Below are 27,683 nucleotides of genomic sequence, written 5' to 3'. Positions count from 1 at the left end.
CAACCCGATTGTGATTATACCGGTTAATCCGGAGATCTGACAATTCAATTTATGTTTTTAAAATATTCATATTAAAAAATCACTAAAACCCGAGACTAACCGATTAAACTGATGGATGACCGATATATAATCTAATTGAATTTAAATTGTAATAGTTTCATAATTTGTAATCTTATAATCAAAATTTTAAAGTTTACTATTTTGCAATTTATGAAATTGTGACGTTTCTACAAAATTTTAAAGAAAAAAGGATAGATATAAAATAATTAAGATTAATTATTGTATTATTTGGAAACATTGATAGTAGTATAAAAAATATATTGTTTGGAAACATTGATAGTAGTATAAAAAAATAAGTATTGTTTTGAAACGTTGATAATAGTATAAAGAAATAAGTATATTGTTTGGAAACATGGATAGTAGTATAAATAAAGAAACATTAATTAGTGATTTAATGTATGTTTAACTATAAAGTATAAAAGTGTATTTAATTTAAAAACTTACAAAATAAATGTTAGGTCCAACAAAATGTTTCTGTTTTAGTAAGATAGATGAACCTTTTACTACACTAAAAAATTATGGATCTTTAATAAATTAAAATATATTTTTATATTCAACTAAATAACATTAAAAAAAGATTTGAACCCATGGACCCAAGTCACAGCCGAGACAATTTCTTTCATGCTACTATATCTTATTTCTAATCTCTATTAGACAGTTTTTTTCTTTTAATTTTATATGTCAAAACGAAAAATCATAAAATTAAATTAGAAACATGAATATTTTTTATTTGATTTATAGAGTTTGATAACAATATTTCAAAAATCAAAAAAAACTGTGTTTTCATATTTCCACGAAAATCATCAAATTATGATTAAAAACGATTTTAAAATATTTTTTCCAAATTTGAAAAGTATAGAACTCCATCTCTAATGGCTAAGAACATCCAACAACTCCTACAGCTTCCTTAATCTTCTTTGATCTCCACCATAGTTTTCTTGTGTCTCCTTGTTCATGTCTCCCTCTTGGAAACAACTCTTCTTTCTCACTTGCCTCAGGTTCTTCTTCTCCGGTCAACCAACTCAGCTAACATCAGTTTCTTGTTTGATCTTAGCATGTCACGTTGCCATCTTCTTTGGATCTTCTTCTCCGATTTTATTCTTCTTTTCTTCAGTCTCTCTCTTAGAGTGACTTCATCTTCTTTTGTTCATTTCCTAACACGCGCTCTAAAAACCATATTGAACTCTGATACCATGTTAAATTTTTGGTCTTGGCTCTATGACTTGACCTCTCCACTCTACTCTGGCCCAGCTTCTCTTTTCACTCTGTTTTGTTCTCTGTTTTTGTTAACTCACTCTCATGTTTTCACTTGTGCTTCATCATAACACAACCACACTCTCTTTGTCATTTGTTTTGTTTTTGTAGAGAGAAGACAGTAATATCTAATTGTCTACATTAATTTCTCCAATTCTTTTTCTTATTAGAATAGTCTATTCTTTTATAACAACAACACATACATACTTATATTAGTTTTCACTAACTACTACACACACCTTGCTTACACAACTTCTTCTAGTTTATGTTCCTAATGCTTACACAACTTCTTCTAGTCTATGTTCCTAAAACACTAGACTATTCTTACAAGCAAGCTTTCTCTTACACATCAACCACTTAAACAACTCCTAACAACTCTATCCTAACAACTTAACTTAGTTAGCTTTTAACCAAACTAACTTACTTTTACTCTATCCAAACTAACTTAGTTAGCTTTTAACCAAACTAACTTAGGTGTGTAACCCTAACTTCTACATACACAACCAAGTCTTCTTCTTTGACTTCTTGTTCTTCCTTTCTTGCTCTTCACGGTTCTTCCACTTCTTCTTCTGTTTCTTGCGCTCCAAGCTTCTTCTTCTACATGACTCCTTGGTCACTTTTTCTTCTTGTGTGGTAAGCTTCCTTGCTTTCATTTCTTCTCTTGGAGGATTTAATCAAAGTTCAATCTCAACATCCGTTTAAAATCGTTGCCCCGAGGCCTAAACCCTTTGTTTCTGAAACTAGTCTCGCTCCTGTAACCTCCATTTCGCGTTGAGGATCTGCCATTCTCGTTGTTTCATGCAGCAGAATCAATGGGTTTTTTTAACTTCCTAAATTCAACTAAAGTAGTAAACTTTATTTGATTAAACTAACCTCGTTTCTCTTCTATAGAAACTCTTCTGTTTCCTATTCTTATAGGTTATAGCTGACTCTTTGTCAGCCTAGAGTTGTGTAATAATAGGACATCAGAAGAAACCTTTGAATGTTTCATTGAGTTGCTTTGGTGTAAGTTACACCGTGTAACTTCTAACTTGGATAACATCTTATTCTTAATGGCACCAAATATGGAACCACCCTCAGCTAACCCATGCAAGATAGGCTTAGGCTTTGTAGGAGAAGCTTGGACAATTGATATTTACTTAAAACATTGAAACAAAACCTAATTGGTCGATTGATTCAGCACAAGAATGTTGGGGGAACTGTCGCAGCAGCCTTTAATTCAGGAGCAGCAGCACACAGCTTTTTTTCCAGGTTTAGCTGGGAATTGTACCCTAAGTGTGAGTTGTGAAAAACTTTAGATTATATAACCGAGATTGAGACTGAGAAATGGATACACACACAAGGAAGACTCACTGGTTTTGTGATTTTCCATTTGCTATAGCTCTTTCTTCTTTCTTCACCACAGATTCTTGACTAGGGATGTTAACTGGCTCTGCAACTTCATTTGCCGGCTGCTCTGCTGATCAAAATGTGATCAAATAAAACATTGGCCAATACTCACCTAAGGTAGTGTCTGTTGTTTGAACTACTTGAGTAACCACCTCCTTTGTTATAGATTCTGGTTCAACAAACTCATCAAAGACATACCTAAAGACATCATTGAGCACAAATTATCTTCCTTCATGCGGCACAAGGAAAAAAGACTGAGAAAACCCCATTACATTCTTTCCCCACATCTTTTACGGTAAGTAAGTAAACCCGTGAGTGACTAGAGTAACAACTCCATTCTTGTAAGAAGCTTGGGAGTCGGCAGTCAAAATCTGAATCTTTGAATTCTCGTAATCAAAAGGACATGATCTGCTCGTTAATACCCTACAAAAAGCAAAAAGAAGAAAGGATTTGTCAGAAACCATCTCTCCATTGGAAACAGGGCGTCCTAAAACACTATCATCAAATATAAAATCAATGCACTTCCGCTGGTGGTTGTAGTATTTCTGAGCAAAGGCATTGCCAACAATGTGAGGATGGAGCATTTGATTCCAAAGACATCTCTACGTAAAGCTAATAGATTTACTTTAGTGTCGGAACAAGAATAAATCAAAGTCTGCTCGAAACTGAAACTACAAGAGACTCATAATAAGAACTGGTAAGAGACTTTAATGTAAATGTCCCACATTGTCACTCAAATATACAGGACATGCATTAATTCACAAATCTCAGTGTACCGTACAGCTTAGCTAGCCAGAGATTGATTGCTTAACTTTACATTGTGAATATATAAATTGAGTTATTGAAATGAGGTCCAAGAAAAGCATAGAGTCAAAATCTGAGATCAGAGTGGAGACAAGGACACACACGAGTGATGACTATACATTAAAGAGCATAAAAAAAGAGATTTGAAGACCAAGAAAGCCCCCGGCGAGGATCGAACTCGCGGCCTTTCGCTTACGAAGCGAACGCAATACCACTATGCTACGGAGGCTCACTGAGCATGTAGTCATTTATATATATTATATAATTAAATAGTAAAGAACACAAATATGTGAATGGTTGCTAACTTGTTTTTGACATCGAATGGTTGCTAACTTGAGTATCGTATTCCAAATACATTACGTGCATCCGATTACTTTGAGGTTACAATAATACTAGATGTTTTCTTGGGCAGAAATAATAACTTATTAAAAATGTTTTATTACATTAGTTTTATTAATTATTGCAACTGAACACTACAAGAAAACAAAACAGGTCTATTGCAAGGAACATTTGCGAGTGAAAGTTTTCCTTGCAAATATGCGACAGATTTGCAACGGAATTACAAGAGAAAATAAAACCCTCGCAAATCTCTCGCAAATCTGCAAGAGAAAACTAGTCCTCGCAAATTTGCAAGCGATTTGCGAGGAAAGTTACAGAGTCCTTGCAAATCTCTCGCACATTTGCGAGGGCTAATTTTTCCTTGCAAAATTTGCGAGAGATTTGCGAGGGTTTTATTTTCTCTTACAATTCTGTTGCAAAGCTGTCGCAAATTTGCGAGGGATTTGCAAGAATGTATGTGATATTTATAAATTTTATTACATTTCTCTCACAAAATCAAATAAATTTAATAAATAAAATATTAAACTTAAATATTTAGTATTTAACAAGTATATCAAAATATATTTTTGGAAAATTACAATATCAGTCAACTAATATTCACGGGATTAATATTTTCTGATACTTTAACTAATATCACGAAGTACTAAACATCAAAACTCTATAATTTATACAATAAATACACATCAAATAAATTTCTAAAAAATGAAACAAATTTTCAATTTAACTATTATTTTCAAAAAAACAAAAAAAAATATTAGTCCACAATAAATATAACAAAACCCCAAACGAAACCCTAAAATCATTGACTTATGAATTTGCAAGGAATTTGCAAGAAATCCCTCGCAATTCTCTTGCAAATTTGCGAGAGAATCAAAACGGTCGCAAATTTGCAAGGCAATTGCAATAGATCCGTCACAAATCCCTTGCAAATTTGCGAGGAAAACAGAATCCCTCGAAAAATTTGCAAGGGATTTGCGAGGACCGCTTACAATTTCTTTGCAAATCCATTGTTTCAAACACTTTAAAGATTTGGGTTTTCATCAATGATTTTGGTGTAATTAAACATTGGCTGTTTCTCACATTTCCTCTTAGTGGTAAGATTATTTATCTAAGATTTTTATAGCTTCATGTATCTCTATACTCTAGTTAATGTATATGTACGTTAACATCAAACCCTTATAACTTATATAACTCATATACGTCAACTAAATTTCCGGAAAATGTAAAACATATTTTTATATTAATTATTTGTTTTGAACCGAATCACAAAATATATATAGTTTACCGAAAACGTAACAAAATTCTAAATGAAACCCTAAAATACACTATTTATGAATTTGCAATGATTTTGCAAGGGACTCCTCGCAATTCCCTTGCAAATTTGCGAGAGAATTGTGAGGGATCCATTGCATTTTCCTTGCAAATTTATTTTCTCAACTCCAACTTTAAATAAAATCTAACTTTTTATAACATAATACTGTATATATATATAATATCTCAAACTATAATACAAAATTTAAAATTTTACATTATACATTTCAAAAACAAAAACACTAAATCAAAAACAAAATCACTACTGTAAAGTCAAACACTATATCTCAAACCCTAAAATCTACATATAAACTTTATACCCCAAATCACTGATCTAAACAAAAAAACTATATTTTCAAATTTAAACAACAAATCAAAAACTTAACTTTAAAATTTAATCTTTTAGAATTTAGTTCCAAAACTTAAATTTATACCTCAAACACTATATTACAAACCATACACTTATAACCTAAACCTTATACCCCAAATCATAAAATCCAAACACCAAATTTAACATTTTCAAATTTAATCACCAAACTTAACATAAACTAATAATCTAAATTATTAAAAAAATATTCTTAAATTTAACTCTAAACCCCAAACCTAATACTCCAAATTAACCTTACATAAAAAACAACCTTATATCATAATACACTGATTAAATAAATTTATAAAATTATATTAAATCAAGTTGTGTTATTCCTAACCCAAACCTAAACTACAAATATAAATTTAGAACATTTCAAGTTTATATTCTCAAATTAGTTTTAATTTTTTAAAACCAAATAAAGAAAATACATATTAGTTTACCCAAAACTTAATAAAACCCCAAATGAAATTCTAAAATACATAAAATTATATATATATATATATATATTTGCAACGGATTTGCAATGAAACCCTCAAAAAAAAAACTCTCGCAATTCCGTTGCAAATTTGCGAGAAATTCGCAATGGAAACTAGGTCAATATATAAACACATTAACCTACTCTTCTTCTTCATTACAGCCGTCAAAGAAAAAAAAACACCAATGTTTTTTTCTTTTCTCTCCTTCCTTGTCCTCCTCCTTGCCTCCATATCTCCTTTCGCCGGAGCTCCTGACGATGTGCCGGAACCCTCACCGCAAGCTCTCCTCTCTCTCTCTCACTGACGGATCTATTTATCTCCCGGCCACGCTCGCTACACCATCACCACCACCACCACCACCATGGTTCGACCTCTCTCTTACTATCTCTCTGTCTCTCTGTTTCTCTGTTGTGAACTGATTTTTTTTTGTTTTAGGGTTGGAGGAGGCAAGGCAAGACGAGGCCGGAACCACACCACCACGGTTTAACCTCTCTCTCTTTGTCTATCTCTCTGTGTTTATATCTGATTTTTATTTTCCTTTTGGTAAAGGGAGGTGAAGGATGGAGAAGAAGCTTGATGGTTAAGGAGACAAGGCCAGCCATTGTCGCAGTGGGCGTGGTTGTGCGGTCGCAGTGGTGGTGGTGCGGTGGAGACGGCTGACTATCTTCTAGGGTTAAGAATTTTTTTTTACAATTAGGTTTGTTTAGGCTTAGTTTTAGGTTTAGTTAAACCGGTTAAATTAACTAAACCAGTTTATTATTTTATTTTTCAGGATTTTTAATATATTCATTCATGTGTTTAAATATGTATTTGTATGTATATGTATGTACTGGTTTCAATATATATATATTTTATATATTTATTTGTATTTTGAATTTGTATTTTTATTTTTTTTAATATCTTTAAAACAATTTGCAATGGAATTATTTTCTTGCGAATTTCTCGCTAATTTGCAATGAAACGAGGTTCGTTGCGAATTTGCAATGAAATGAGGGTTGTCGCAAATTTGCAACGAAATGAGGTTCATCGCAAATTTGCAATGGAACTGCGAGCATTTTTAATTTGCGAGTAAGGATTTGCGAGGAACATGTTTCCGTCGCAATTCGCTTGCAAATGACGATTTGCAACGGAATTGCGAGGATTTCTTCCCTTGCAACAGACATGTTTTCTTGTAGTGGAAATTTTGTTTAGTTTATGAATTTTTTAATCTACACTGCCATTTAGTTTAAATAAATAAAATTTATTTTATTTTTTATGAAATAATAATTTTATACATCTTTTTATAGCTGCATTATAATGATCATAGATATATTACATTTTGTAATAGTTTATGTCATCATTTTCTTCTTATTGTGATTATAGACTTAGACAATCAATTGGTAAATAATATATATATATATATATATATATATATATATATATATATATATATGATATTATTATTATTTTTTTTGTCATCAACAAACACAGACTCATATAGACTCTGCGAACCAATAATATATATGATATTATTTAAAAGCGATAATATATATTTTTAAAATAACTAGATAAAATTTATAGATAATAAACATAAGTAATTTGCATAGAAGTTATATTTGCAGAATAAAAATACTATAAAAACTATTTACACAGAGAACTTTAGCCAACTAAACCAGAAGATAACTAACAATTATAATGCAAATAAATTTCCTTGTACTTTTAGTGGGAGGAACTGCACTCATCATGGTCTTAGTAGATCCGCCCCTGATTACAACATACTATATTTTCAAAATTATTATTGTTTTATTTCTTTCAAAGTTTAAAATATAATATTATTATTGTTTCAACATATGTGGAAGTCTCTTTAATCGAACAATTTAACCAAAAGTTGATTAATGTTTATATATTAAGAGATTTTAGGTATAAATCCAAAAAATAAAATCAAATTACACAGATTAAAAAATAATTATAAGAGATTTTCAACATGATACAAAACGTACCATCGAAAATTTCATAGAACGACTTAAAATAGCGTAGTCAGACGTATATTCTTTTAAGATTATAGAATTATCGGCTGTAAATTATACAATGTAATATTTTTTATCATTTTAAAAATAGCGTAATTAACTAGACATTCAGAAAAAAAAACTGTTTCAACATATATATTATGAAAGTACTACATCCATTATATATATGTGTGAAATTTACATATATGTACGTGAGTGTGTTTGCTTCTTTAACCAAAAAACAATCAATGTACATCCTCAACCACATGGCAAACAAGGGCAAGAGGAACCACAAGATGATGACAGGAGAAGAACTATGTCAATCTGGTTATGCTCAAACCGAACTAGAAGTCATAACTTTAAGATCGCTCGTTGTCCCGTCATGGACTTGATTGGCCTTTCACTTTTCATTTCCTTTCATTTTTGTTGTTCTTGCTTATTTCTACGCGTTACCGTAAAATCATCTTGGGTTCCATAATGAACAGTTGTCAATAGTGAAATATTCTCCTGATGATATGTCTTTGTCAACTAAAAAGTTAAAACTATAGAACATGCACCTTTTCCCTTAAACTGCTTCAGTGTTTACAAAAGTACTAGTTCTATTTCTATGTATTTAATATTTATGTATTTCGTTGGTCAAAGTTTCTGACCAGTAGTTGAACCAATTTTTTCTTTCAATTAAAATTTTTATTCAATCCGAGAAACGGAAATCCAGATCCGGTTGCAAGTACGGTTTTGAAAAAAATTATCGATATTAGCCTATTATATCCTAGTTTCGTCCAACCACTCAAATCTGCATGTTCCACTATTTAGCTGTAAGCATCTCTAAAGCTCAGTTGATGTTCTCGACCATTGGTGTGACCCTAAGAATATGAAGTTCTACTTGTTGCCTCATATGCCATAAGTTTCCAAATCGCCTTTAGCACCGATTGTCTCATAACTTATAATCATCCTTGTCATTTAAGCGCTAGCTAGACAGAAAATAGAAGTGGAGGTCTCGAGTGACCCTTACTGAGAAGAGCTCCAAGAGATCAAATTGTACACACCACTATCTCATAACGAACCTTGTAGAAGACGAGTTTATTTCACCGTCACCACCATATCTGGTTGTCTCATATACTTGCACAGAAAGTCACCAGACTACAGCATAGATCAAGTGAAGCTTTACGGCACTGAAATGCATAGCCGGTTTCGAAGGCATACATATGAAATTTTTGCATGGAGCCCATGATTTTTCTAAACATTTTGGGGCCTAACTTTCTCCATTGTTGTGTTAATGTATCAATGTATAAATGCTGCCGAGAAGTTAAAAAGCGGTGAAACCTCTTATAAAATGCAAATGCATTTAAATCATATACATCATTTTATGTTATTTAATATGTTAATGAATGAAAAGAGAAATTAACTAATTAAGCAGTACTTATATTTATACTAAATTACACTTTTTCACAATTCAATTTTCTTTCACGCTTCTTCTACTAACGCTTCATACAAATTTCAAGAGCAAAACATAAAAGAACAATCAAAACTAGAAAGCTAAGCTTTTACTGAAAAATCAAAAATAGCAAAAACTTTGATTATGAAAATTTAAGGGATGATTTGAAAAAAAAAGAATAAGAACAAAATATATTTCTAAGAATTGGTAATTTTTATTAGTTTTGAAGATATTATGATATTTTATTATAAATCTGAGTTTTATAGATATTATAGGGGCCTTGGTTTTTAATTTTGTATTGGACCAAAAATATATCAGGATTGGCAATGTCTTAATGTGTAGAAGACCAAACATTTGACACGAAGGCAATTAATGACTCCCCAAGAATCGTCTCGATGTTTGAGACCTCCAAGAACCAGACGTTGTAAAACATTTACTTTTTCGTTGAAAAGAAGTAACTTTTTTTTTGTGGAATCACTGTGGTCTAGTGGTTAAGGTTTAAAGGCTTCTACACCTAGGTCTGAGGTTCGAATTCTAGACGATGCAATTTCTTAACCAGGAGGTCTGAGTTTCAATTCCCGGAGAAAGCGAATTATGCAGAATATTGGAGAAAAGTCTTACAAGAAATCTTCAGCATGGTGCAAGAAATACCGTCAGGAATGGATCTCATAAGGCGGCTCAGAGTGATGCAGTCAGACATGAATTTTCATAAGGCAAAACCCGACAAAAAAGTAACTTTCTTTTTTTGGTAAAGTGAAAAGAAGTAACTTCTTTTATGTTTGTATAATGTTGGTTTTATGGGGCTGGTGCTTTAAGATCTCCAATGTTTTATTCTATATTTTTATTTTGAAATGGTTGAATACTAAAATGAAGTTGAATTTGATCCAATGTGCTCTAAAAATATTCTAAATGATTTCAATTTTATTTAACTAATTATGGTTTGTAATACATTTTACTTATAAAAATTCCATTTAACACCCCAATATCTTATATTTACAAAACTTCCATAGGAATATAATTTATCTAAACTAAACATTTATTATTAAAAATATATAATAATCATAAATATATATAATATAACATATTTTGGTTCAGTAATGAGCATTGAAGTATTTTTTCCACAAATGGTCAACTAATGCATCTCATAATAAATAATGAGTTTTTTTTTATTTTGGATTTTCTCAAATCGAGCAACAAATTTTTAAATCGTTTATTTATCGTTTGGACAATACTTCACCGATTTTGGTGGTACCAAAAACGATTTACCGAATTATTAAATCGTTTATGTTAATTTTTTATATTTTTATGTTTAGTTTTGTTATTTTATTAGTTTATGTATTTTTTATTAAATAATCTTTTATGGAAATCATATTTCTTTTGATGTTATTGTATTATTTTTAAATATTAAGTATAAACTAAAAACATTAAAATTTAAAAGACCATCATATAAATTTAAAAAAACAAATTTAAAATGGAGTAGTGGATTGAAAATAAAATGAGATTGGAATATATTCTACTCCAAAAATAATCTTTGGAGTAGAAAATTGAATATGATTGAAGATATTCTAAGAACATGTCCAACCTCACTCTATTATCTATATTATTAAAGTTGAAGTACATTTGGAGTTTGTTTGGAAACAAGGATAGTAGAATAAATGAGACATGTTTGGAAACATGGATAGTATAATAAATGAGATATGTTTAGAAACATGGATAGTAGAGATGTGTACTTTCTTTTATTTACACATTTAGCCATTGTATTTTCAATAAATTAATAACAATGAGAATTGATTAGAAACATGAATAACATATTTTTATTTATTAGTTAATCAATATTAACTTTATGCCAATTATAAAATCAAAAAAAGTTAAATAATTAGGTTTTACATATGACTAAACGTTTGGTTTAGTTTATTTTACTAAAATATTTTATTTTAGTTTCAATCGGTGGAAAATTACGTACCCAAAAATATAGTTCAAAGATATGGTTTTGTGAATAAAATAATAACTTAAATCAAAATAATTAAAATGTGTTACATTTATTATCACTTAATTTTTTACTCCATATAATTATTTTACTTGAAAAAAAAAACTCTTTCTATTTCACTTAATTTAGCCAAACACATAGAAATAGTTTTTTATTAATTTATAAAATCAGTTAGACATGAACATTATATGTCCATGTAGGTACATGTTGTTCTTTTCGGATATCGTTTTTCTGTTTTGAAACCAAGTCCCGCTTCAATATTATAAACTTATGTGTGGATTTTGAGGTTGATCATTCTGGATCTGGATGAATTCGTTTCTGATGTATAGGAATCTAAAAATATCCAAATAACCAATGTATCTAAAACGAGTTCGGATATTTATAACAAAAATAGCCATATAACCTGATTCGGTCCAGGTCTTTTGAATATCATTAGTTATATTATGATACATCTAGAATATATAACACTAATTATGAAAAATAAATATTGATGTATAAAAATATACTTCAGGGGCCAATTTAACAAAATATTACTTAGTTCAGTTGAAATAAATATATTTAAAATATTTATATGAACTGAAAAAGAAATCAATATAAAAGTAGTGTACATTTGGATTCAAAATCATTTATTTTAACAACAAACTACACACATATGTTGATTGGTATACAAATTTAAATTACAATGTAAATATTTAACTAATATAGAAATATGTCACATTGTTTAAACAAAATATCAATGTAAAAGTATTGTATAGTTGCGTTCTAAAATCATTTATTTTAACAACAAATCAAATAAATATGTTGATTGGAGAGAGAATAAAAAAAAGTTAGAGAAACACATAGTTTACTAGAGACACTCTATGTGTCGAATTTATTATAAAGAAAGTTTTACTAAGATAAATTCATTTAATAATTACAAACAAAAATTATATTTTATAAAAGTGAAAATAATATCCGTGCTTTCGAAGCGCGAATCAAAATCTAGTTCACTTTAAAATAGAATTCAGAGTAAAAAGTACTCCAATGGTTTTTTATTTTCCATTCTATTATAAAATTAAATTTGTTCTATATATAAGATAACTTATTTATTTTTTGTTTATCACTTTATTTTTCACTATAAAATAGAGTACTATTGAAAAAATAACCAACTCTATTATAAATGTATTCTATTTTAATAAGTTAAATATAGTAAACCTTTAGAGATTTTTTTTTTTTTGGGGCAAAACCTTTAGAGATTTTAAGTATGATAAAAATAACTCGTGCTTGGCCTTTGGGTTTAGGGATTTGTGTCAGGTTCTGGATGTATTGTCCTTCTCCTATACTTATAACATCATCCAGTTGTCCAAAAAAATGTTAAAAGGTTCATTAACAAAAACGTTTTTCTTTTGTAAAAGTTCATTAACAAAAATGCATGTTAGTAGTAAATCATGTTAAAGACTTGTTTTCAACAGAAACAAATGCATTGGAAATCTGTATCTGTTTTACATTATGCAGAAAATGATGCAAAGACGTGGAAAGACGTGGATATACAATCTTGGGAGATTTGCATGCTTATGTTCACAGAGGAGCATTGGAAAGCAAGCGGGTACGGAAATTTCCACTAACAGGATCTATGAAATGTAATGTTGATGGTTCTTATATCAACTCGAGATGGAAGCTACTGCTGGTTGGGTGATTCGAGATTCAGAGGAAACCTTAAAGGTGCAGTATAATAATAGGAAGGAAAGTAGGCAATGCCATGGAAAGTGAGGTACAAGCTAATTTAATGGCAATACAACATTGTACCAAGAATATTGTAAGCTCTTGATAGAGAATGGCTATAAGAAAGCAATAGAGATATTTAATAACAGAATATTACATTTTGCTGCAACTGGATTAGAAAGGTAAGATGGTGGAGTGGAAGATTTGAAGAGATCTCATTTAAATGGACTCAAAGATTAGCTGGTTGCAGACAAATTGGCAAAAACAAGACTATCATATTCTATTCCTTACTGTTTTCATTATTATTTCCCAACTTTAATAACAAGTCTTCTTCATGAATGTATGTAGGTTCACGTTTTTTTTTTCCGTCGAAAATTTATTATTAAAACTAAAAGGGCCGAGCCCAACGAAATACAAGAGGGCCGAGCCCATACACTAAAGTCCACATCAGGCATCGAAAACAAATAGAAAGCCCGAAGGCCCATAGCCCGACAGCCCAAAAAAGGAAAACCCTAGCAGCTGGAAGCGGCCCCGCCGCATGCTCAACTGCTCCGAGTCCCTGACCTTCCCGGAGCTCCACCGCTCCTTATCTTCTTCACCGCCATAACCTCGACTCAGGTGCTAATTTAAAGGAGAGATACAATCGCCGATGCGAGATCTCCTCCATCTCTTTTCATCACTCTCACCTAGAGGAAAGCACGCGTGAAGCAACACCACAAACCGTCGGGGAGCTTCACTACTCCTCCGACTCTCGATCCATCACTCCACCATAAGACTCTCCCTCTGCTCTTCTAAAGCTTTCCGGAGAGCTACAATCGACAAAAGTCGAAATCTCATCCGACGAAAGCAGTTGATACCGCATATCGAGAAGAAATAGAACTAAAAAAGAAAGAAAAAGAAAAAACCAAAGCCGCTGTCGACCGGAGTATATCGCGACGCGGAAACTTGAGCCGACCGCTCTCCTTCATCTAAATAGGAGCCGCGACGGAGACAGAAGCCGACCGGCCAACGAGAAGATAGTGCGCCACCGGAGACAAAAGATAAGCTGAACGGATTGACTGACGAGAATACCACCGGAAAACATAACCTGACCGATGGCGTGTCTGAGAAAGTCCACCGCCGTCGGTCAGATCGCGATCTACTTCTCTCTACTTCTCTCTCTTCAGTTAATACTTGAATTACTATTCTACAACTATCGTTGGGGTTACTTGTCTTGGCTCACTATGTTCATACTTGTTTTATTTTCTCAAAATACAATTCCATTATTTCATAGTTTGCGGAGGTTCACGTTTATGATTAACGAAATATGAAGTTATAAGAAAATCATGTTAAAGGCTATTTTTAACCTAGTGGCTATTTTTCAAGCCAACAGACTTCATACTTCATGGTTCATGCAGTACAAGGGAGGTAGGATCGTAAATACTAGTATACATGTTTTCGAGTTACTATCGACACTATAGTTAAATGTGAAAGGGAACTGGAGACATCGCTGTCAAATACTATATATAAATTACGAAACAGTAAATCAAGCAGTAGAAGTAGCTGAACGAAGCAGGCCTAAGCTACACAAGACTACATAACACATTACAAAGCTTTTACGTATAAGAATGTCAGCTTTCTTCAATTCCTGTATTTTCTTTTAATCATCACTACCTTTTGTCTCCCCTTTTAATCTCTTACTAGATTTTGATCCGCCCTTCAAAGGGCGGGTATATTTTTGTTTTCAATTTTCTTTTTAGAAATTTAATTTTCTATTTGTGTATTTTGGAATCATATTTGTGTTTTTTTTAAATCATACATGTGTATAATATTTTTCTAAAAAAGTATTAAAAACAAATTTTGATAATTGTGTTGAATTTGTGATGTTGCATAACTATGCTCTTGTATCCAATTTTCTAAAGTTCGATCTGGACCTGCAGTTCAAATGGTAAACCTGGTAATCCGGTTTGAGTTTTAGGAAAAAAAATATCATTTAATAATTTGGTATAATCCAAAACCGATTATCAGTTGAATCACTGGTTGAACCAATACGTAACTTTAAATTATTAACTTTTTGGGTTTTTAGTTGTATTATTAAAATGTGTTTTTTTCTAAATAGTAAATTAGATTTTTATTTTATACTAAAATAAGATTATACGATCTTGTGGATTATGTTAATTGTTATGATTTAGCATTAGTTTATTTTGTTATCGATTATATATTATAATATATAATTATCAATAAACTAATTATTTGTACATGCAACCAATAGTTTTACATGCAACCAATAGTTTTCCACGGAAAATGTCCAAGAAGCTGATTGAAAAGTAAAAAATCAGCGACTACATTTAACGTGCCGAAGATTCTACGAAACCTAATTTTTTCAACCTTCCAATGATCAATCAGGTACAAAGGTCCATGTGGACTGGACAAATAAGTCTAGTCGTTGGTTAGCTTTTTTCCTTTTACCGTTAGTGAAATTTGTAATAGTGTACATCGAAGTCTGATACTATGTTATTAAATCAAATGGTTTTTAAAGTGTTATATCAGAAAACCAATATCAAACTCAACCCGTACTATAAACCGATTAATGTTTTTGTTAATGTTTGAACATTTTAATTTTAATATATTTTTAAGTAAATATAAATATATAAAAATTGGTTAATATGGTTTTCAATAAATTAAAGTAAAATCACATTTAATAAATATTTTTTAAACAAATAACCTATCTAAAACCCGTTAAACTAAATGAGTGTATATGAATATTTATTTCTATTAAAAATTTATTTAAACTCTATTTTAACATCATGTCATGTGCTTTGTTAATTGATAAATTTAAGGGGTTAGAAAACCGAAATTCGAAATTGAGCTAATAATAATCTATTTCAAACTTATACCATACAATTAACATTAAAAATTATATAAACATAATAATCATTGACTTACAAAATCTTTTGGTGGCCTAGTGAAACCGTACGCGCATGTTTCTTTATCCCGGGTTCGATCTACTCACAGCATTTTTCAGTTTTTCTATCTTTTTGTTTTTTCACTAATGGCATAAGCGTAATTTTCTTATCTTTTTCCTTAGTCGAATTAGGTTAAGCAGAAAAGAGTTACTGCCGCCTTGGTTTTGTATGTTTCATTCTCCTTGATCAAGTTTTGCTGCTTTTTTTCATTCGCACAACGATTCAGAGATTCAACCAGCGATTCAAAGTTTCGAACTTTTGCTGTTCAAAGTTTCGAATTTTTCATTTTTGTATTTATACACGAATTGTTAGATCTTTACAATGGTTTTTCTGTACAAAGATTGCAGCTTCTTGTTCATTTTACTTGTTACTGTATATTGCATTATAAAACCAAAAACAGCCATGGTTAACCATGAATATATAAGTTGATTGTCTGGATTTTATTTGTTATGTTATATTGGAAGATAGAGATTAGAGAGTGAACAAAATAAAGATAGAGATTAGAGATGTAACTGCTCGTGCGAACTGATCTGCAGGAAGAAGCATAACTAATTTTATTTCTGCAGTTACTATAAAAAGGTGTGTATATATTTATATAATGCAGTTATAAAATTTTTAAAATAGATACAACATTTATCAATTGGACATGTTGAAGAATTAATAGAATAGATTATTATTTTTTTACTTACATATCATAGTACAATTATTTGTTATTTGTTAATTTATTTATCGTCTACAGTCTAAACCCCGTAAAACAATAAAATTAGCAATGTGAACTGTATAAAATATATTAAAAAAACTAAAGAAGCTTTGTGATTGTACAAAAATTACAAGGACCACGCGAGGCCTCTAAAGATAATAATCACACGGAAAAGATTTGCTTTTACAATTATGAATTTATGATATTGATATTGACTCCACTACCGATTTGACTCCATATACGTGTCTCATAATTTAACTCGTTTGATTATTTCTTAAAATATCGAATTGTGATGTAAAAGCTTCGAACATGTGAGCACGCCTTAGAATTAGATGCCAGATGTATTAACTCCGCCTTTAGATCTAAAACTACGGCTTTGATTGGTAAAAAATAGAGTAAAATGGTGGGATACAAAAAAGTTGAAAGAGGAGGAAACAAAAAAGTGAAACTGGGAGTAAAACTTTTCTTCTCGCTAGTTATAGAGTAATAGATTAGTCTATTTTTTCTCTTATTTGGCGTTATTGGGTGAAAAACACTTTTCACCTGATTGGCTAAAAGTCAGAGTAACTGAGTGGAAAATACTTTTACTCCAATTTATTATCGCCACATGTATTACTATTTCCTCATATTTATTAGTGGAAAGCAAAAAGTAGAACTCGAATTTATTTAACTTTTATATTTTGATTACAAAAAGCAAAAAAAACCTGCATCAATTCTGTAAAAAATTGGAAAATTATGTACATTTTGTAAAATTTTATTGATTTATAAACTCATTTCAAGTAATTGTAATTTCATTGAATACCTCTCATATTCTGAAAATTAAAATATCTAAAATAGATGTTTTGTTACCACAACAAGTTAATATAGATTCTCTCTCTATTTTTTTACTTTCTAAACCCAACAAAATTTTCATTATCGTTTTTTCCGATCTACTTTGACAACTGTTAGTTGTGTGCATTACCACTGGAATTTCTTACTTCTGTTTTTTTTCTTTGTTTTTTTTGCTCTGCCTTCATCCTCTTTCTCCAAATTGTCGAGATGCTAGGCGCTCTAGAAAGACATTTTCGGCTCCAGAGGGGTTGGATCCGTGGTTGGCTAACTTTGTTCCAAAGTTCCAATGAGGCGGTGAGAGTTGGGGTAAGGCGTAGTCGGTTTTAGCGTCTGGCTCTGGAGATTCTTGATTTTAATTTGTAGATCTTGTCGGTGTTCTCGAGCTGGAGGCATGTGGTGGTTCCGTGGTCTCTCTCTGTGGTGGTTGTCGTGCTGGTTGAGAGGAGGGAGGAGATTACCCCTTACTGTCAGTTTGTAGTCTTGTTGAGGGTTAAACGCTTTGTTCTAGTTCAAGGGAGGCGGGTGTTGTCCATCGACGACACATCCTTGGTGGTGTGGTGGCTACACCTTTTTGAAGTTATCGTGCATAGCTGAGGGTGATGTTCGGTGTCATGTCGTCTATGGTTGTGTTCCACTCATTTTGCAGCTGTTCTTCCTTTGTACCACTGTTTCCATTTCATCATTTGCAGTTGTTGTGTCTTTCATTGGTTGGACTCCTTTAAGCTTGCCTATGATCTCTCCTCGTTTCTCCATCAAAGTTTTTACTGGAAGTACCATCGAAGACTGGTATGGACTCTATACCGGAGTTAGGATTCGCTGGTTATTCAAGTTTGACCGGCTTGGATCTAGCCGGTGATGTGGGGACCTCGCTTCAGTTCCATCATCATAGTGTGGGGAAGGTTTCAGTTGTTTAGTTTTCCTCACAGGCGATTCTCTTTTTATGTGCATATTTAAAAGATTGCGGTTTGATGGTGTCTCCTTATCAGCCTGTTGCTTTAGGTAGGCAGTTGCTCGTTTAGGATTGCGTTTCAGGCATTGTGTGGCATTTTGTACATCTTCGGTTTTGGTAACATTTGCAAGGCATCATGGTAAGTATTCAGAACAATCTCTTATTATTCGTCTTGTTTTTCAAAAACAGTGACGATTATAAGTTTCATGGAATTCATTGAGATCTAACTACTCTGAAAATGACATGTGAAGTCTCAACATCCGAAACAACTGGAAGAATTTTACCGTGCCGTGATCAATAGTTGAAAATGAAAACCGATTCCAAAGTATTTCGAAAAACGAACTAGCGAATGTACCAGATTTAGTGGACGAACGAAATTATGTTGTAATAGTTTGATTTTGAAAATTTTGTTCAAACTGGGTTTGCAACCGGTTTTGATTTCATGATTATTCAGGTCGATTAATATATATATATATAAACATGTATTAAAAGAAGGTTTTCTTACCATTTCAGTTAACTTTTCTTCATTTTCTTTAGTAATATTATCACAAAATGCATCAATAAGATACTAATACATCCGTACCATTAAAAGAACTTTGATAAGAGTGGCAATGACGGCTGTGATTCTCATTTCGATTCTCTTATTTAGTATTATTTCTCTTTTCCAATATACTAACATTATACAACTATTAGTACTTTTTAGTTAATTAACTCCACCATATATCTTAACTTTTATAAGGAAAGCGAATAAATTCCTATCAGATTATTATTATTAGCTACTATTTCTAATGCGAGGTTGATATTTCTCCTTTATGTTAAATTGTTTTAGAAGTTTATGGAGTGAAGTATTACAAACATTTTCAATGTATGTGGCAGAAAATATCTTGACTTTGTTGCAAAATTATTTGCATGACACACCAAATCTTTAGCTTTTAAATTCCCACACAATCCATATGAATCACATTTTACTACATGCTAACGATTTTCGAAAATTATTGGTTCTGGTTAGAAACACTCCCAAATCATTATAATATTTTTTTTTCAAAAAATCATTACAATAACAATATATTAGGACTAAAGTTTTAACAAACGAATTTATTTTTCTGTCTAACAAAGTTAGCAGATATATTATAATTTTATCATAATAACTGTATCTAAAGGACATTTTTGCAACAAAAGTTACGTTTTAAAAATGGTGATTTTCAAAACAATTTTGAAAATAACAAAGTCACAGCGATATCAAGAATTACACCACCATTCCATGGTTTCATCAGTAAAAGTTATCGACTTTCCTTTGACCTAAAGACAAAATAATCAATGTTAATACAAACTTTAAAAACAATTAATCCAACATTAAAATATCAGTGATGCAACGCCACCAAGTGACAGTCTATTTAAACACTCTTTCCATGCATACCATTTCATATCTTCATAACTCTCGGTACTTCTCTCTGCTCTCTCTCTCTCTCTCTTTCACACACACGCTTTCTCTCTTCTTTCACTACTCAAGCCTAGAATGTCTCCAGAAGCTTACACTCTGTTCTTTAACTCTCTCAACCTGCTTACCTTCGAAACTTTTGCTTGGCTTTCTCTCTTCATAGCCACAATTGCTTTCTTTCTCTCACCAGGTGGGCTCGCATGGGCCTGCACCAAGTCGTCTAAGACTCGCGTTTCGATTCCTGGTCCATCTGGTTCTCTTTCCGTCTTCTCACGCTCCAACCCTCACCGCGTTCTCACAGCGCTTGCCCAACGCTTTAAGGCCTCTTCTTTGATGGCGTTCTCCGTTGGGTTTACGCGTTTTGTGATCTCCAGTGAACCGGACACGGCTAAAGAGATTCTAAACAGCTCTGCTTTTGCTGACCGGCCGGTTAAGGAGTCAGCTTACGAGCTACTATTCCACCGCGCCATGGGGTTCGCACCATATGGTGAGTACTGGAGGAACCTGAGGAGAATCGCTTCAACGCATCTTTTCAGTCCGAGAAGAATTGCGAGTTTCGAAGGTGTTAGGGTTGGAATCGGTATGGAGATGGTGGAAAAAATTAAGAGCGTTGGTGGTGGTGAAGTTGAAGTGAAGAAGGTGATTCACTTTGGTTCCTTGAATAATGTAATAAAGACTGTTTTTGGTGAAAGCTACGACTTTGATGAAGTTAATGGGGATGGATGTTTTCTGGAGAGGCTGGTGAGTGAAGGTTATGAGTTGCTTGGGATATTTAACTGGAGTGATCACTTTGGTGTTCTTCGTTGGTTTGACTTCCAAGGAGTGAGGAAGAGGTGTAGAGCTTTGGTCTCTGAAGTCAACACTTTTGTCGGCAGCATAATTGAGAAGCACAAGACGAAGACGCGCAACAATCTCAATGGAGAGGAAAATGACTTCGTTGATGTCTTGCTTGGCTTGCAAAAGGATGAAAAGTTGTCTGATTCCGACATGATTGCTGTTCTTTGGGTAAACTCTTTACTTGTATTTGTTTTTATGATAAGTTTTTTTAAAAATAATATGTTTCTAATATATGTTTCTAATTATTTAATAATTTTTGATGTGGATTTTTGATTTTTTTATTAGGAAATGATATTTAGAGGGACAGATACAGTTGCGATTCTAGTGGAATGGGTACTTGCAAGAATGGTATTGCATCAAGACATTCAAGCAAAACTCTTTAAAGAGATAGCTTCCGTTACAAGTAACAACACTAGATCATTGTCTGATTCCGACATCTCAAAACTGCCGTACCTTCAAGCTATTGTCAAAGAAACCCTGAGGCTCCACCCACCTGGCCCTCTCCTCTCGTGGGCCCGTCTCGCTATCCACGATGTCAACGTAGGTCCCAACCTTATCCCTGCAGGAACCGTAGCTATGGTCAACATGTGGTCCATTACACATGACGATAAAATCTGGACCGACCCTGAAGAGTTTAAGCCTGAGAGGTTTATTGAAGGTGAAGAAGTCAGTATCATGGGTTCGGATCTTAGGTTGGCTCCATTCGGTTCGGGTCGTCGGGTTTGCCCGGGTAAGGCAATGGGTCTAGCCACTGTTCATCTATGGGTTGCTCAGATGATTCAGAATTTCGAATGGGGTAAGGGTTCTTGTGATGTGGAGCTCACTGAGGTTCTCAAGCTGTCTATGGAGATGAAGAAGCCGTTAAAGTGTAAGGCTGTTCCAAGGAATGTTCGTTTTGGTTGATGGATCCGATTATCTGTTGTATCGGGTCAAGGTACTTGTTTAATAACTACTACGGTAGTCTATTTTAATAATTAATAATTATGGTTTGTTTAGGAAGTTAGGGTTTTGGCACGTCTGCTAAACCTCTCTAGGGTTTTGGTGTCAAGTTTTTTTCACTTAGCTTTTATGTTTGCTTCATGCTTCATGTCGGCTTTGGTTTAGTGGCTATTCAATAATATATCACATATATAAAATTGATTAGTCAAGTTTATGCAATATGAATTATCGTACTATTTTACCAGCAAAGATCACGTACAGTTATATTTTAATTTTGTTCCCTCTCGTACTATGAATTATCAGTTATGCCTAATATTGAAATATTTCAAATAATATTGAATTTGACTCGTCGGATTTAGTGAGCTTGCTCGCACTTTGGTAATCCGAGAGAATATGTAACTGTAAATTTTCTTTTTATGGTCTAGTACATCACATGTTTTTTTTTTAACGCTTCATAAGCTTTTTAAGCTTACAACTTAAAATCAATTGACAGTAGTGCTTATAACCATTAATCTCACAGAATTCATCATACTTTTTTAGATTGAACATACCACTATCCAGAACGGATTAATGGATCAGAATATGAACCCGCTCTGATACCGTATTAAATTTTTTGGACTTCAATTTTAAACTAATTGACAATAAATGTAGTGGTTCAAATTTCTTATATATTATCCAAGTCTCATACATATTTTCAATATAAGATTTTCTCTTTAATACGCTTTGCTTTATTGATAAAGATTTGCATATTACATCGCAGAAGAAGAATACGACAAATAATAATGAGAAATTAATGGTCTTTCAGAAGGACAATATCAATGGTAACACATTAGCAATAACAAACTGATCTTGTTTTGAAATATGATAAATTAGGTGTTTCCGTGCCAGCAATATAGTACACGTTATGATCATTGATGAAAATATCAGCTGGATCATGTGTTAGCATGTTGATCGAGATGATCCAGAGTTCTAACATGTGAGTAAATCATTGGATATTACGCTATTTAACCCACTATAATATGATAGTAGATAATGAACAACTGATTTTCTTCTTACACATGCTGATCCATCATTACGACATGATCAAAGATACTAGAAAGGCGGGAATAACTAAGAAAATCAACCATAGTATATCTCTTGTAAATTTGTGACACTCAATGTTTTACGCAAGTTTAATGTCTACTTGCACAAAAACATATTTTTTGGATTGTAAGCATTTCCAGGGATATTAATAGTCTGTTCAATCCACTAAAAGGCAAAAGAAAACACAGCTCTTTAGATGACGCTATATTCTTTTTACTGGCTTTGATTTTTTTATTTTATTTTTAATATGGTTCTTTTAGGGTTGAAGAGTGACATAAAGGGTTTAAGTGTTTAATTATGAAATCTAATTGGCTGATTAGAAGGTTTCATCAGATGATTAGATATATTATTAAGTACTATTTCCACACTTGATGTTTTTTTTTCCACACTTGATGTTTGTCTATATATTCTAATGTGAAAGTGATGATTTAGTTATTATGTATGCATAGTTTGTTAAGGGTTGCTACTTATTCTCTACTTGACCCATTAAATTCGATATTTGTCTTAGGTAAATTGAATATCAAGTCATCTATTTAAATTAATTGTAAGTATAAAATAAATATTTTTAGCAAAAAAAGTATAAAATAAATATCTAATATCAAAATAGAAGTAACTATCTACGTTGTTAATTTGTTAATCGTTTTTACTAATGAAGAATAATAGATTTTTTAAATTATATTAAAATAATTTGTTTATATTTTCATATTTTTAAGTAAATTACACATATGTTATATATTTCTTATAGAATTTTGGAGTTTTTCTTATATATTTTGTTTTTCACAATGACTAGAACATTGAAAAACATTAAGATATTCTTTATAAATAGTTAAATTATTTAGCTTGGAATTTCAACAATTACCAAGTAAATGATAAATAATTATTAAGTATATTTCAAGTAGTTTACAAGTAACAAATAATAAGATAAGACAAATAATGTGTAAATCTACTGTTTTAGTAAGTATTTGATACTGTAAATACTTTTTTTAATAAACTAATTACAAATCTAAAATTATACTACACTTACAAGAAAAATCGTGTACTAAATATACTAAAAATACAAAAAAAACGGGTTGTGTCCACCCCTACAACTTGTATCACATATTGATAAGATATTATTTGTCGACGAATACTAAATTGTCAAATATGTATTCGATGTTTATTATATCTAGAAGGGAAAACTGCCAATTCTATCATGAACCTGATCTCTCCATTGTTTTCATACACGAATTATCGGATCAAGCCGAAAACACCATGAACTAATTCTTTTTTTGAATTTCAACCATAAACTTTTTCAATTTGGTTAATTACTACATAACCGTACCTGATTTTGGTTTACCTAGCTTCGGGTGTTGACATGGCACACACGAACCTATAACAGATTTGGTCGGTTTAATGACGAACCAAATTTAAAAAAAAAATCTTTTTGACAAAATGACAGTAGTTTTGTTGCCTTGACTTAACACATATTTGGGGGAAATAATTATTAGGGCTCATCGTGATTTGCAGAAATAAAATGAAGAAGAAGAAGGAAGAAAAGAGAGGTGACATGGGAGATGAGCCAGAGACAAAAGGAGATGAGTCATTAAGAGCTGAGAATGAGAGAGAGGAGACAGAGAGGGATGAACCAGAGAGGTATGAGGCAGAGAGGTATGAGGCCGAGAGGAAGAGGATTTGAAAAGGACACTGAAGATGGAACTTAGGAGCTTGAAGAACATGGTTGTGTGTGTTGTAGTGTTTGGTATTTTGTATAAGTTCTTTATGTAGCTTGGTTATAAATCTGCATTATCTGTGTAATAAGACATGTATTATGTAGTAAGAAGATGAACGTGTCATGTCTGAAACGTGTTTGCCTCTATTTTTTTTATTCACTGAAATAATTCCATTGATTATATGCCCATGGACAAGAAAAGAAAGGAGGGGGTGATCCTCAGTTCGAGAGAAACAAAGAAAAGGTTTTTGTAAAAACAGAGAAAAAAATGAGCAAAACCAGAGTCTCTTCTGAAAAAACAGATAAAAAAAGAAACAGCAGGGAGCTCTTCTTTATGCTGTCGATGCTCTATTTTAAACACCAAAAACAGTGGCTTTCGCATAAAAAAAAGTACCATTACCAAACAAAAGTCTTGGAGATAACACAAATTAGTTTCAAAACACATCAAACATAACCATAGCATATCCGAAGCATAGCATAATAAAAACTAGAAAAAGTCAGAAAAAACCAGAAAAAACATTTTAGTTGATCACTTGGCTAAGCATTGGTTGTTGGGAGCTTGTCTTGTTCTTCTTGGGTGGACGTTGAATCTCAACACCAATGCCAATACAGCCTCGTGTGTTGTGTCCAGCTGCTCCACATCTTCCACAATGGATGGTTCTTCTTGCTCTAGAAATTTTTGTTGGAGACTCTTGTGTAACCTTTGTTTTCTTCTTGCTCGGTGACTCGTTCTTCCCCTTTATCCTCTTAGGAATCTTCTTTCTTCCTAACGCTGAATCTGTATCTTCTGTTGTTGGAGGCACAATCACAGCCTCGTCAGTCTTGTTCCAAAAATTCACACCATGAACAGCCTCAATTGGTGTTTGGTATTGCATTCTCCACTTTGAAGTGAGATAGCAATCACCAATGTAATCCTCTTTCTTTCGCTTCTTCTCTACAATAACTTTCAGTGCATGACGACAAGGCAACCCAGAAATTTCCCATTTTCTACACGTACAACTACGCTCCAACATCTTTACTTTGTATGATGAGTTTTTCTCCTTCACTTCAAAGCTTTCATGACCACAAGGATATACCTGACACGGCCTGATCTTTGTCTGCTCTAGTTCCACTCTCTCCACTGCTTTAATACTAAACTTTCCTCTGTGTTTCATTGATATAACCTTTCTTGCCTCTATCCGAAGCATAGCTCTTCGGCGTATCGTCTCTAACATCTCCACAAATGGCATATATCTTGCAGGGTCTATGGCATGGTTAAAGGATTCAGATATGTTGTTACTTACATCATCACATGAAGATGTTGGTGAGAAGAAAGCAAGGCTGCAGTTTTTGGGATTCTTCATCATCATTGAGTTATAGACATCCATGTCGTATGCCTTAACTTCATCCACCCTTTTGTTGTATTGAGCTGTATTGTAACTCTTTGCGACCTTCCAAAACAATCCTTTCATGTCAGCTCTGTTAGGATATAGCTTCTTTAGGTTTGCGTAGATGTGTCTTGCACACATCCTATGCTCGACCCGTGGTAATAAATCTTCTACAGCATTTAACAACCCCTTTTGTCTGTCAGAAATCACAGTAAATCCATTACCATCTTGCAGGTTTAAGTCGATTTGCAGCTTCTCAATAAACCATCTCCAGTTGGGTTCATTTTCAACATCAACAACAGCCCAAGCAATGGGGAACATCTGGTTGTTGGCGTCTCTTCCGACTGCTGCTAACAGTTGACCTTTTGTTGTGCATTTAAGAAAGCATCCATCAAGACCAAAGATAGGTCTACAGTGGGAGGTCCATGTCTTCTTCAATGCAGCAAAACAGACATAGAATCTGTAAAATACATCACTACCATCGTCACTTTGGACTGTCTCTAGATGCACTGATGAGTCCTTATTCGACTCTAATAACTCAACTCTGTAATCTCTAAGCCGTGAGAACTCTAAGTCTTGCTCCTCTTTGATAATTTCTAATGCCCTTTTATTTGCGTTCCTGCACTGATCTATGGTTGCAGTTAACTCCCAACGCTTCTGAATATCTTCTAGAATCTCTTTCGGCATTAATTTAGGATTTTCCCTTATGTCATCAACGAACAACCCAGCAATAGCCTCTTGTGTAAGCAGTCTTGAACGTCCACTCCTCATGCAAGTGTGCTCTTTCATTAACACTTTAACTAGCCACTTCTGCAACGGTTCTTCATAAGAGCAGTAAATCTTCCACATACATTGTTCCTCTCCTTCTTCAGCTTCACTAGCACATTTCAATTCTGATTTGTCTTTCTCCCAACGCACATACTTAATATTCCACCTATGCTTTAGCACATAGTCAACCATAGCTTTTTTGAAAGCCTCCAAACTGTCAAAAGCTTGTCTTAATTTCAGATCACACTGCCTTTTATGTACCTCAAGTACCCTTCTTTCTCAACACCATCTTCATCATCGTCTGAACATACAGGTGTAGCATACTCATCAAAATCTTCATCAACAAAATCAGCCACATTCCTTTCTACTCTTGCTTCTTCATCAAATTGTTGCTCATTCCTCTCGGCCTCATATCTCTCTGCCTCTGAATCTGCCTCATACCTCTCTGTTTCATCCCTCTCTGGCTCATCTCCCATGTCGCCTCTCTTTCCTTCTTTCTTCTTCTTCGTTTTGTTTCTGCAAATCACGGTAACCCTAATAATTATTTTCCCCAAATTGTATGTTTAAGTCAAGGCAACAAAACTACGTAGTTTTGTCAAAAAGATTTTTTTTTTTTAAATTTGGTTCGTCACTAAACCGACCAAATCTGTTATAGGTTCGTGTGTGCCATGTCAGCACCCGAAGCTAGGTAAATCGAAATCAGGTACGGTTATGTAGTAATTAACCAGATTGCAAAAGTTTATGGTTGAAATTCAAAAAAAAGAATTAGTTCATGGTGTTTTCGGCTTGATCCGATAGTTCGTGTATGAAAACAATGGAGAGATCATGTTCATGATGGAATTGGCCGTTTTCCCATATCTAGAAATAGCCCAAAAAGTTGTAAGGCTTGATTTGTTTTTCCCGAAGCCATAGTTGAGTGTAGGATACTATAAATTCCAGATTTTCATTTTTATATAGAAAAATATCAAATAACATGTAAATATGTAAATGAGGAATACTGTGATTTC

At 32.7% G+C, this 27,683-nt stretch overlaps 2 protein-coding genes, 1 non-coding gene and 1 pseudogene across 3 annotated transcripts; 1 reads left to right on the top strand and 3 right to left on the bottom strand.

The window, feature by feature from the left end:
• Window positions 1-2,314: 2,314 nt before the first annotated feature.
• Window positions 2,315-3,303, bottom strand: LOC108808362 (nuclear transport factor 2-like; annotated as a pseudogene).
• A 361-nt stretch (window positions 3,304-3,664) lies between these two features.
• On the bottom strand, window positions 3,665-3,736 carry TRNAT-CGU (transfer RNA threonine (anticodon CGU)). Its single transcript has one exon. It is a non-coding gene; the product is annotated as a tRNA-Thr (tRNA).
• A 16,222-nt stretch (window positions 3,737-19,958) lies between these two features.
• LOC108810003 (cytochrome P450 78A5) lies at window positions 19,959-21,940 on the top strand. Its single transcript, XM_018582133.2, has 2 exons — window positions 19,959-20,979; window positions 21,097-21,940. Exons 1-2 carry the CDS (start codon window positions 20,053-20,055, stop codon window positions 21,712-21,714), a joined length of 1,545 nt encoding a protein of 514 aa, XP_018437635.1. The 5' UTR covers window positions 19,959-20,052; the 3' UTR covers window positions 21,715-21,940.
• Window positions 21,941-25,062: 3,122 nt separating this feature from the next.
• LOC108808361 (uncharacterized) lies at window positions 25,063-27,152 on the bottom strand. Its single transcript, XM_018580522.1, has 2 exons — window positions 26,938-27,152; window positions 25,063-26,842 (listed from the first exon to the last, which is right to left on the bottom strand). Exons 1-2 carry the CDS (start codon window positions 27,150-27,152, stop codon window positions 25,063-25,065), a joined length of 1,995 nt encoding a protein of 664 aa, XP_018436024.1.
• Window positions 27,153-27,683: the final 531 nt, after the last annotated feature.

Source organism: Raphanus sativus, chromosome 6 (assembly GCF_000801105.2).
Source record: "Raphanus sativus cultivar WK10039 chromosome 6, ASM80110v3, whole genome shotgun sequence".
In the NCBI taxonomy this organism is placed as follows: Eukaryota; Viridiplantae; Streptophyta; class Magnoliopsida; order Brassicales; family Brassicaceae; genus Raphanus; species Raphanus sativus.
This window is presented reverse-complemented; position numbering and strand designations above follow the sequence as displayed.

Excerpts from the sequence above, each read along its gene's own strand:
- LOC108810003 (XM_018582133.2), top strand. The coding sequence starts at position 20,053 with ATGTCTCCAGAAGCTTACACTCTGTTCTTTAACTCTCTCAACCTGCTT. Across the intron at positions 20,980-21,096 it reads ACATGATTGCTGTTCTTTGG|GAAATGATATTTAGAGGGAC; the intron begins GTAAACTCTTTA and ends TTTTTTTATTAG.
- LOC108808361 (XM_018580522.1), bottom strand. The coding sequence starts at position 27,152 with ATGGGAGATGAGCCAGAGAGGGATGAAACAGAGAGGTATGAGGCAGAT. Across the intron at positions 26,843-26,937 it reads GAGAAAGAAGGGTACTTGAG|GTGGAATATTAAGTATGTGC; the intron begins GTACATAAAAGG and ends GCTAAAGCATAG.